A 12,339-nucleotide genomic window follows, 5' to 3' on the forward strand; every position below is an offset into this window, starting at 1 on the left:
CTGGGTGGGACAGGCCGAGCCAGAGGGAAGAGGAGTGGGATTCCCACGCTCACACACTGCTGGGAACAGAGCCAGAGAGGGTGTGAGACATTCTGCAGCAGCCATGGGGCTTGTGGTCACCTGGGACAGGCTGATCGTTTTCCCCCGACCTGCTGTCCCATGCCATAGACCACTCTGCTGAAACAGCTGGGCGCGACCACAAAAAAACGACTCGCAGTTGATATTAAACCTCGACCGAGCCCATTCCATCTGCCCCACTGAGCTCGGCCTCGCTGGTTCCAGCCCAGTGTTTGTACCCACGCCACCTGCCTCGGTTGTCTATGCTGTCTGCGGGGCTGCACGATTCCATTTCATTATTCTATTTAAAGGCTGACAAAATGAACTATAGTGTCTCTCTGAGCTGTGACAACAAAGAAAACTATAGAACGTGGCACAGAGGATGAGACGTGTAAGTGACATGGGCACAGCCACGGTCACCCGTCGTCGCGTGGGTAGCGGGGAGGCACAGTGTGGCGGGAGCCGAGGCACCACTGCTGGCCGCCCGCATGACAAGTGCCTGGGGCAGGTCCTCGCTGAAAGCACGTAATTATCCACAGACCATCCCTGAAGTGATCAAAGCTGGCAAGAGCCTAAAATTCCTGTGGAGCTATCAAGTAAAAACAAGGTTCTGTCGATTCTGTTGTTTGGACAGAATGTGGTCTGCTTGGCCTGACTAGAGTTTACCGATCGTTGGACATCGGCACACGGGACCTTCGCACGGAATAGTGGCCAACTCCAATAATACTAAAAGCTCCAACAACAACCACAGATAGAAGCTACTGGCCACGTGCCACGTGCCCAACACTGCGATGACCACTTTATGCGTAGTAACGCACGCGATCACGGCAGGAACCTGTGATGCGGTACACTATGATCGTCCCCATTTTACAGATGAGGAGACCAAGGCACAGCGAGGCTGGCTAGCTGGCCAAACTGTAGAGCGGGAGTTGGTCATGGGCTGTCGGCTGCCCACACACCAGCTGCCCAAACAAGAGCCGGTGCCAATAAAAATCAACTCTCTTTTTCTAAGTTTAAGAATTTTTCACTGGGACAAAACCTGGTGCCCGTTTACTGCCAAGTCATTAAGCAAAGAGTTACAATTCAAATGAACAGACTACCTACTTTCTGCTGGGGTGTTGGTGGGTTCCTTCACACAGCCTCCCCACCGCTCCTTACCCCAAAAGCAGACCACGGAGCAGGAGGCAGCAGCGAGTGGAGGCGTCTGTCGAGGGTAGGGGGGTCGACAAAGCTGCTTGGGGAAAGGCCAGCCAGTGACGATTTTAGGCTTGACAGAGACAACTAGACCCTGGTTGTCATGCAAACACGGCCACAGAAAATTCATGAACGAATGGGTGTGGCCATGTTCCAATAAAACTTTATTTGCAAAAACTTATGACTTTGGCTCATAAGCAGTAGTTTGCTGACCCCGAGTCAAAAGTAGGGCTATAGACAGAAAACCATCACATGCTTCAAAACCTACCGGCCAGATAGCCATGTCCTCCGCAATTCCCCGCTGGGTGATCCATGAGGCCAGGGGCTTGCCCGCCGACGCCAAGGCATGGATCTCACGTCCAAGCTCTGCCTTGGGAGAGGAAATCCAAAAAGAACAGGTGAAAAGAGGCTCCGACACCAGAGGTCAGGGGTCACTTCACCCCTAGCGTCAAAGGCTTGTGTCCCCTCTAGTCTAATCCAAGCACCCGACAACTGCAGGAGAAAGAAAGAAACCCATTTTAGCTTAAAAAGGGGGATTCATCTCAGAGTGGATACGCTGTGGTACAAATGGTCTCACAGCCATGAAAACAGATGGGCCAGAGCTCCGTGCAGCAAATAAACACCAGGGGCATAAAGATGATCGCGGAGGCACAGCACAGAAGCAGCTAGGGCGTTTCGACTCGGTTTATGGGCGCTCATGAGCCTGAAACCAAGCAGCATGCTGCGGCAGAAAGAAAAGCAAGAAATCAAACAGGAGGCAGGGACAGGTCTCCCCTCTGAGGAGGGGGCGGGCAGAGACCGGGTCCCAGGAGACAGCGCAGGTGACGATGACGTCCAGTCGACTCTCCAAGGCCATGCCCGGCCAGCGTCTCTGGGCCTTATGTGTCCTACAGATATCCTTTCGCGTCTGTCTAACGTTTCATAGAAATAATTAAGAGAAAGAGACAAACACGTGCCTGCTAAACAAGATGACCCCTTTTACCAGTGTTTTCAACTTGAAATAAGTAAGGGCCACTTTTAGGTCCCACCATGCCTCAGAGAAACCACTGCGTTCAGAGAGAATAAAGCCCGCTTACGCTTTACAACATTATTAACCGGAGAATGACTCCAATGTCAGCTGGCAGAACTTTGAGTGACTCACGCTGGGGAAAAACATGTTGAACCCCGACGTTCACGGACCCGTGCGTTGCTGAGCAGTGCACCCTGCTGGCCGTCTCCACACCCCCCACTGCCGCCTGACTCCGGTTGTTTGTGCTGAATATTCCAAAATGTGCTAATTTGATACAGGCTTTTTAGGGTGTTGTACATAATACCAATCTGCAGTATTTCTAATCTGTTTTCAAACGCATTCCTCGTGATTCACATTTTATTCACGCCCAGGAGGCAACATGAGGGGCCATGGAAAGGCGGCTGTAAACCGTTTACGCAGAGATCAACCAAGGATGACTTTACGTAGTGGCTGAGCTCAGCGGACACTCACTTGTGGCATAAATCCTTGACTGTCAATTCAGATCCCGTCAGCTGGACTCAGACCTTCACGGGGCTGTTTACGAAATGATCAGAACCATGAAGTTTGCTGAGGGGCCGGGAATGCGGACTCTGCACAATCATCATGTTCTCAAAAGGAGGACAGCTGAACTCACAGACTGGAATTAGAGGCATGTCAGCACATCCTTGAGAACCGGGAATACGGACAGTGCCCAAACTGTCCAAATCTCAGCGAAGACTCCAAGAGGCCCGAGTGGGCGGACAGGACGAAGGGAGCGTCTCAGAACCCCACGGGGCCGCCATGGACCAACAGATGCTGTTTTGAGAGACAGGCTGAGTCTGTGCTGTTCAGCCTCAGTGACAGTAACAATAAACCCTGCAGAGAAGAGTGGGTCGCCTCTCACCTGCCTGGTGCTTTGGTCTGCTCCCATGAGGCCTTGCTGCAGCTCGGCCAAGTCCAGGAAGAGCGATTTGGAGAAGTGGTCTAAGGCATACGCGGCGGCCAGGTAGGGAAGCAAGCGCCATTGCTGCGGCCAACAAGACGCTCACGTTAACACGTCGCACGTCCTCATGGGGAGCCCGCCCCCCCCAGGCGGAGAACACCGTCCCCCACCCTGCAGAGAACCAAGCCGTCCAGACGGCCGATGGATATGATGCCCAGAGAAGAGACCAGGGGCCATGGGTCAGGAACGGCAGGACCCTGCTGCCGCAGCCACACTTAACGGGCAGGCCCCCCACCCAATGCACTTCCCACCCAGCCGATCCATCCCCACCAGCCCACGGTCTCGCCCGCAGGTGCCACGTCCCGCGCACCCTGCTCACCGTCTCAGCACACAGACGACTGGTACGGGGACCATCAGCCCACCGACAACTAGGGAAACCAGCCTACTGCACTGGCATGCAGGGCTGGACAGGTGACAGCTTCTGCTTTATGTGCCTACCAGGGCTCAAGCAATCACCCTTCAGCCAGGTGGGGAAACTGAGGCTCAAAGGGCGCTGGCAGTCCCCCCAAGGCAGGGAGGGGTTCTCTCTCACATCCACTGCTGCATGGATGGAAGGTTGGGTTGAGCAAAAAGCAGGAAAGGGCGCGGGAAGCTGTCACCACCACCAGCGACACGGTCACCATCTATCGCTCACTGAGTGCCAAGCCCCAGACACCCCGCCGACTGCTTTCCATGGACTAATGTATTTAACCCTCACAACCAGCCCACAGGGAGGTATTATCAGCTCCACTTTATTAATAAGATGGCCAGAACACAGAGAGGTTAGGTACCCTGCCCAAGGGCACACAGACAGTGGTCGGGAGTGCCAGGGCTCTGGCTCGAGCAGGCTCTCTGACTGCTGAGCCACCCTTGACACCCAGGCAGTCAGGGGGACTGACCTCACAGAGGCCACGGGATCCGTGGTGGAGGGGACAATGTGTGCCACATGGTCATGAACCAGATATTCTACTTCTCCTCATCTACTTGTTAGTAAAATAGGCTCGCAGCCGTGGTAAGAACTGTTAGAAGAAACTGGGATTCTGTTATGATTCCCTCAAGCTCTCACTCAAACGCACCTGTGCTTACACAGAGCTTGGCCCAAGCCCGGGTCAGACTTGCTGCTGAACTCAGACAGGAACCCCTGTTTGACCCTCAATGCCCCCTCACCCCCAGGGAACTGGGAACGGCCACTCCAGCCCACCTGGTGAAAGCCAAGCGTGTGAGGAGGTGTGAGGACCAGGCCTGTGTGGCAGGAGTGTCGGGAAGTCTTGACGTCCAGGAGGCGTGGAAGCCAGCGTGTGATGAAAGGCTCGCATATAAGCACTGTGAGCATCGCCCAGGATAGAATGCCTCTCCCTTTGCTGTGAGCTAAGCAGCTTTTCCGTGTTGCCGCCCGGGCTTCCCTCCGTCATCCCAGGGGGCCTCTCCCAACAACTGGCAGGACGAGTGTCCCTCCTGCTGCTCTGAATGACGTCACAGCAAACAGCTTGCAGGCCCAGCTGCTGCGGCTGGTTATTCCCATGAGGGTCATGTCTTAGGGACACTGAGTGGTCAGACAACGTGGCCCTGGACGTGCGAAGCCACCGCAGGCGCCCACAGTGTCCTCACACACAAACGGAGCGAGCGCCCCAGAATGTGCCTCCTCCGACGCCCTTACTTGGGCTACAGCACACACTCCTTTTCACGGAGCCCCGCTGCTAAGCTCCCCAGTCAGCTGGTCCGTGGTGGCTGGGGGTCCGACTGGCCCCCAGGAAGCCCCGCGCAGCCCCCAGCGCAGCGTGTGTGCGTCCCGACAGACCGCGCGGCGGCCGGACGTGCCAGACCCGTACCTGCATCTGGTACTCCAGCACCGGTACTTCCTCCACGTCTGACGGTCCAAACTGACAGCGGGTGGCAGAGAAACGGAGTGCGATGGAGACGGCCAGCTTTAAGTTCGCAGTAGACATGCCCATAATGACGACCCGGCCGATGGACAAGGTGCCCAGGGTTGCGCCGAACCGCTGCCTGTCATCCTGTGGAGGAAAGGAAGGTGGTGAGTGCGAGTGGGGAACGGCCTTGGGGATGGAAGCTCAGAGTGGAGCCAGATCACTCCTGCAGGGCCACCCAGCTCAGCTGCCCAGCCGTCCCCAGGGCAACCCCGACCCAGACCTCCAGGCCAGGGCTGCCCAGGCAGGCCGAGCTGCAGCGCTGTGGGGGGTTGAGTCATGGACGGTGATGGCAGGTGGCACCCAGTGGCGCTCTGCTACAGAGGCAGGGGCTCCGGACGGAGGGGACTGGGCTGTGCGGAGCGTGCAGGCAGGGGCCCCAGGGCCAAGGGGCCCCCGCTGGTGCCAACGTCTTGTTTCCACGACCCCCATCCCCCCGGAACTCCTCCCTCCCCATGGAAGACAACCTTCCTGAGGGCTGTGATGGTCAATGGCTGTGCCCTTTTACGGCGGACAGCGGCCTCATGTGCATCTGTGTGAACCCCCTGTTGCCGGCCTCAGGGCCCCGGGGGTGATTTTCTGCGGTCGGGCCCTGGCTACAGCCGCCTTAACTCATCCGGCCGTCCTGACCTCCCCACCTCTTGCTGCCTCTCCTGCCTTCATTTCTTTTATTATCTGGACTCTTCTTCCCTAGTTATGTGCCCTGTGCTATCTGTGCGGTGACCTTGCCAATGCCGGCACGCGGAGAACAGTCCCAACGCCCCACACGGCACAACGGTGTGTTGTGTCGTCACTGAGGAAATCCGAAGGCTCAGCAAGTTCCACCCTGGAGGAGTCTGAGCCGCACCCCGTCTCTGGAAGATCTCAGGTGTCTCTCTGGAATGTTTGAAGCGTGCGCTCATGGGCCCTCCATCGGGGCTTGCTCCCTCCTTCGTGAGACATTCCTCACCTGTGCTGCTGCCTCTCCCCCTCTCCCTTTGCTTCAGTCTCCCCTGTGCCGCTGAGGACCCCTCACTCAGGCTTCCCAGCCTCCAGCCCGACCCCTGTGATGCTCACCCCCTCTATCGTGTGTCTTCTGCTCCCTCATTTCCCTACCAGCTTCTAATGAATGGCTGATGCTACTATTCCCATTGGTAAGAGACCCAGGCTCCATGTTGCTGCCCTCTCTCCTCATCCCTAGCGTCCCTATCATGTTTGCTCCCAACCCTGCTGTTCTGGCTCCAGTCAGGCTGTGCATGTCCTCCGAAAGAGTCCTGTAAGGCTCATGTACTCCTGGGGATGTGGCCACCCTAGCCGTGAACTCAGGAGCTAGGAGGCGACCGCCTGTTCCAATGTGGGCCATGGCCATCCTAGGTCTACCCCTCTAAAGAATTCAGGGATACGGTGAGCACCAGACACGAGAGAACACGGTTATCCCCATTTGGGATGGTCTGCCACGCAACCCAGTCCCTAAGCCCTTTGGGGGAAATAGCACCAGCAAAGGGCAGCCTCCCTAAGTAACCCCGGAGAGCTGGGGGGTGGGCAGAGGAGTGGCCATCCATGGGCAGTTGGCGGCCAGCATCTGTCGTCATGCCCAGGGCCCTGGGGTGCAGCTGACCCAAGTGCCAGCTTCCTTGTTGGTGGCACTGGAAGCTGAACCAAGAGAGGTCTGCCACCGGCCAGCCCAGCGTGGGCGGCGGGTCTCTGCACAAGCCCAGGGAGCGTCTCGTGCAGCGCCTTCCTCCTACCAATGTCCCACCCGCAGATACCTGTACCTTAAAGGGGGTGACGTAGGTACCCTCGGGGGTGACGTCTCCGGTCCGGTTCAGGAGGTCTTGGCGAGGAACCCGAACCTTGTGGAACATGGCAAATCTGTTCGGAGATACGGCAGGACTTCTGCTTAAACAGGGCTCTGGCCCTGGGGCTTCTCTCCCTCCAGAAACCCAGCCAAGTAAAAACAAGGGAAAGATAAAAGGGTGACAATCCCCCTCAAAGAAAGAAAATGGGAGAAGACACCAAAGACAGGAAATGTCAACACATTTTTCTATCTAAAGAGTAGGTTCAGGAAAACAACGTGGCGTGCATGTGGCGGGGCTCTGTGCCGAAGCGAATGGCCGCGTGCTGGTAGCCATGGGGCCAGGAGCCTCATGCCACTGGGACTAAGCTGGGAAGCCAACAGAAAAGGAGGAAATGGATTTCTTTAAAGATCAGAATCTCTGGTTCTCGCCCTTCAGTCTCATACCAGGATCCACGATGTGAAAAAACAGCAAACTGAGGTTTGAAAACTCTCACGTCCAACAAAAGAACCGAGTTCTTGTATTGGTGCTCCGAAGGCACACAAGTTGTTTATTCTGAAAAGCTAAGAAGACTAGAGGCTCACTCAACGCCATTACCGATCTCCTGTGTGTTAGCAATCGAAGGTATTTGTCGGGGTTGTGAGCTTGGGAAAACCTATTTCATAACAGTCTAAGGGACAAGGTTACACAAAGCAATGGATGGTACATAAACGGAGCAAAAACCCCAAACCATGTTAGGAATATTGACAGTTCCCGCAGCAACTGATCTGATTACCAAGAGCACTTTCAATGTCGCCCAGAATGTTCTTCTAGCCCATAGGAGGCCACGGTTGAAAGCATAGCATCCCCCTGCCCGAGAGGGGAGCAGCCCCTCTTTGCTCACACCAGCTCCTGCTCGAATTGCGGTTACCCCCAAGAGGGGCCAAGCACCCCATCCAAGCCAGGTATCAGCTCTGTGCGAGCAGGGTCCTGACTGCCGCCTCCCCTCCATCTGTGTTCATTCAGCCCCCCGTCCTCTGGTCTGGTTCACTGTGACCATCACCCCTGGGCTCTGTGCAGACCCACCTCTTTAGCCCATTCTGCACACAGCAGCACGGGCCCTTCCAAATTGCGGACCGGAATGGTGACACTTGCACAAGTCCCTTCGACCCCCCCAGCCCCACGCTCCTCCCAGCCTCCAGCCACGTGGCACATGCCGTGACCCTCAGCAGGCCCGGGTCTCCCGTGATCCCTGCGCACACAGCCCTCAGAGCGCCACCACCTCCCCCAGAGGCCCATTGTGACTCTCCTCTCACCCGGCCTGCAGCAGTACCAGCGGCCCCCAGACACCACTACAGGGTGGCCCCGTTCTGTGGCGACAGCCCACTGTCCACATTCTCACTGAGCCACCTCCTTCTCCTTGGAAGTCTGTGGGTCTTACTGACCCTTGTAATGGGGCCACCGGGCCCGACACCTGGAAGGTGCTTCCTAAGAGCCGTGCGGTGGGTGGACAGCAGGCGTGACAATGTCCCCTGGGTGCCGCCGATGTCTGCACCACAGCCTGTGTCTGGGCAGCCGTGGAGGAGAGATGCAGCGCACCACCCAGGACCCCCAGGAAGAGAGCAGACCAGGGCTGGGCGCAAGGCCGGCTGGAGCAGCCCCTCCCAAATTCCTTGGTGAGCACCCAGGGGATCTGCCAGTGAGGAATGCGCGGCTGGCCGCCAGGCCCCTGCCAGCATGCAGGCAAGAGACCAGGCTCTGCGGGTCACCCTCCCAAGGATGAAACGAAGGTCAGCAATAGACCGGCTCCTCTGTAGGCCCCGCCGGGAGCATCTGAGGCCCTGCCCGGGAGCAGCCGCTGCGCTTGGACCTCTGTGGAGCTGTTCTGACGGGCCGCCGTGGAGGCGCAGGCCTGGCGGAGGCCCCCCCAGGCAGTGAGTTCAGATATCCACTTTTTAAGAACAGACTGGGTGCCAGCACCCCCGGAGTGTTCCAGCTTTATTACTGGAAAGCTGAGCAATGCTTTCCCAAGCACAGCCCTATAAACTCAAAGTGCCCTTTTTAAGGAATGGAAAATCTTCACCCGTTCTTGCCACACAGAGACAGAACAAGTCTGAATGTATTTATACTTGTGAAAATATTCACGTGAGTTTAACTGAAAGCAAAACTTCACATACCTCTTTTGAGCACATGCAGACCACAAAAGCTGTTCCAGAAACAGTCAGATGGTGGCCAGGCCAGTGGATGTGTGTGTGATGCGATGTATGTGAGACATGGGGGTGTGTGTGACACAGTGTGTGTGCCATGGGGTGTGTGAGTGACACGGGCTGTGTGACACAGGGTGGGCGTGACACAGTGTGTGTGCCATGGGGTGTGTGAGTGACACGGGCTGTGTGACACAGGGTGGGCGTGACACAGTGTGTGTGACATGGGGTGTGTGAGTGACACGGGCTGTGTGACACAGGGTGGGCGTGACACAGTGTGTGTGACATGGGGTGTGTGAGTGACACGGGCTGTGTGACACAGGGTGGGCGTGACACAGTGTGTGTGACATGGGGTGTGTGAGTGACACGGGCTGTGTGACACAGGGTGGGCGTGACACAGTGTGTGTGACATGGGGTGTGTGAGTGACACGGGCTGTGTGACACAGGGTGGGCGTGACACAGGGTGTGGGTGTGACACAGGGTGGGTGTGACACGGTGTGTGTGACATGGGGTGTGTGAGTGACACGGGCTGTGTGATGCGGGGGGGGGTGTGTGTGTGTGACACAGCTCTCAAGGGGCAGGTGAGGCGTGTGTCCCTGCCATGCATTACAGGCCCCACAGGCCTCTAGGAGGGCCAGAACAGCCCACGGGCTGGCATCAGCGGGGATGTAAGTCCTGAGCAAGCAGCCTCAAGTAGTGACCCCACAGAGAACACTGTGACCACCAAGGTCAGGGGACACACTCACCCGTTGTCCATACCGTTCAGCCCCAGCTTCTTCCCCATGTCGCCAACCATCACCCCTGGCATGGGAAGAAGGGTCTTGGGGTTCCGAATCTGCACAACGCATGGAAAACAATAAACAGCAGCCATTAGGACCTCACGGGAATGAAAACGAATGTGTTAAACCCCCCAGTGACTGAGCCCGGGCTCCCTTCCTGTATGTGGGAAACGACGTCCTGCAAAAACATGATCTTATTTGGAGATGGGGTGTTTGCAACCATAATTAAGCAAAGGATCTGGAGACGAGGTCCTCCCAGATGACCTGGGTGGGCCCCAAGTCCAATGACAAGTGTCTTATCAGAGACAGAGAGGATGCAGCCGCTGGTCCAGTGACTCGGTGGCCACCAGGGGCTGGACGAGGCAGGAGCGGACTGTCCCCTGGAGCCTGGGTATGGGGGGGGGCTGCCACACTGAGGTCAGACGTCCGGCCTCCAGCTTTGTGGTGCTGTGTCACGGCGGCAGTGCCGGGCGGCCGGCACGGGAGCTGAGGGGTACTGCAGCCTCGAGGCCCGCGGCAACGTCACCTTTGTGTTTCCGCGCCGGGCTGCCGCCGGACTGTGCCGAACGGACAACACGGCCGTGTGCACGCGTGCCAGAGGAGACGCAGCCTGAGCTTAGTCCTGTAGATCTCTGCTCCCAAAGCGGGTTTCTGTGAATACGCTTTCCCAGACACTACAGATGTAGCTAACAGATGGTTCCTCACCGTGGGAGCTCTACGCCAGGGCCACGGGCTGCACCCCAGACCGCCAGTACGGTAGCGACTCCCACCAGGTGTGAACCCGCACCGCCCCTCTCTGCCAGGGCCGGGTGTCATGTCTGAGACCCTCCGTCTGTCCTTACTGGAGGGTACCCTGGGCACGTAGCCGTGAAGCATGGCGCGCCGTGGGCAGCTCGGCCCCACAAGAGGCTCACCCAGCCCAAAGGTCCACGGCGCAGGGCAAGAAACTCTGCTTTAAGGAAGAAGTGAGTTTGCGCTATCGGGAGTTTAGTAATTTGAAGAATGGCTTGCTTTCATTTATTTTGGGGGAACAACCATCTGATTTGATTGAATGTCACGATAATGGTATTTCAGAGAAAAACAAAGGCTGAAGTCCAAACATAAATGCTCTTCCCCCTTCCTCATCTTTCAGTAAGTCCCAGTGAAGATTTGGATGCTAACTTTTCATAACGGTTTGGAATTTTTTTTAAAAAGTTGGAAAGGAAGTGCACACGGAGAGAAGACGCACTAAAAGAAAACAGGCTGGCGCTTTTCGAGGAATCGCAGAGAAAAACAGCGCGGGGGCGAGTCCCGGTTCACGTGGAAATCAGTGACCACCCAGTTGCCACAAATCCCGCACTGACCTCCCAGGCAAGGAAAGGGAGCGGACCGATGCACAGAGCGGAACTAGGGAACGTCATACTTATCGCAAACGAACGTGACCGTGTCCATTTACAATTTGTGAGGCCTGCCTACCCGACGTGAGGAAACAAACCTGTGATAAAGCACAGCTCTCCACCGGATCGGCTACGACCTGTAGTGTACACCGCGACGCCGACAAGCTCGCTGAGGCCTCGTTTCGTGCTCTCGTCCTCGACGAGGACGGGGACGCACCCGCGAGCCCTTGCTTGGCGCACACGAGGCGCGCAGAAATGCCCCGCTGGATGGCGAGGTGGCATGGGCCCGCCAGAGGGTGAAACCCCAAGGCTCCCTCGACCACCGGGCCGGAGCCCCTGAGCGAAGCTGAATGCCAGCCCAGTCTCCACAAGAAAGTCACTTCGTGTACACGCCGTGCTCAGAGCAGCAGCGCGTGGCCGCCTGAGGTAATGGAGAGCGACAGCAAGTCCTCCAGGGCTCAAATGTGAATTGAAAATAAGGACACAAGCGACAAGGGGGAAAGGGACCAACCAGACTTCACTGAAGTGAAAACCCTTCGTGCTCAAAGGACACACACAACCTGTGAAAAGACAACCTGTGGAATGAGAGAAAATCATCTATGAGTCTCCAGGACACGTGAAGAGCTCTCAGAACTGAACAGTAAGAAGACAAAGCACCCCATTCAGAGCCGGACGGAGAGGCACTGAGGGACGGCGCCCGGCCACGCGACGGCAGGACCGTGAGCCACAGCCCTCAGCGAGCAGCTCCAGAAGGCCAGCAAGCCCCCGTGGCCATGGGCCAGGGCTCGGTGGGTGCCTGACAGCGCCCCTCATCTGTCCTGCTGTCCACGGGGGCCAACCTGACAAAGCCCAGCCCACTCCCCTGACCAGGCTCAGCAACTGCCCCCGCCTCCCCAGGGATGGCAGCCGCCCCCCGCTACAGCCAGCCCTGAGCAAACAGCCTCTGCCTTTCCCGTGGGGGTGGGGGGACCAGCGCGGGTCTTCGTGTGGCTGCACCGGGCAAAGGACTTGAACAGACATTTGTCCAGGACAATACACCAGCGGCCAACTGGCGCACGAAGAGAACTCGCCATCAGACGT

General features: G+C 57.2%; 1 protein-coding gene across 1 annotated transcript in view; it reads right to left on the bottom strand.

The window, feature by feature from the left end:
• The window catches only part of ACOX3 (acyl-CoA oxidase 3, pristanoyl), a 35,761-nt gene that overhangs the window by 15,548 nt on the left and 7,874 nt on the right, over positions 1-12,339 (bottom strand). The window contains exons 7-11 of the mRNA XM_008705949.2: positions 9,851-9,939; positions 6,901-6,997; positions 5,051-5,233; positions 3,144-3,266; positions 1,498-1,621 (exon numbers count right to left, since the gene is read on the bottom strand). Coding sequence (XP_008704171.1) covers positions 1,498-1,621; positions 3,144-3,266; positions 5,051-5,233; positions 6,901-6,997; positions 9,851-9,939 — 616 coding nt within the window. The remainder of the gene's footprint in view (positions 1-1,497; positions 1,622-3,143; positions 3,267-5,050; positions 5,234-6,900; positions 6,998-9,850; positions 9,940-12,339) is intronic.

This window comes from Ursus maritimus, unplaced genomic scaffold (assembly GCF_017311325.1).
Source record: "Ursus maritimus isolate PB19 unplaced genomic scaffold, ASM1731132v1 scaffold_8, whole genome shotgun sequence".
In the NCBI taxonomy this organism is placed as follows: Eukaryota; Metazoa; Chordata; class Mammalia; order Carnivora; family Ursidae; genus Ursus; species Ursus maritimus.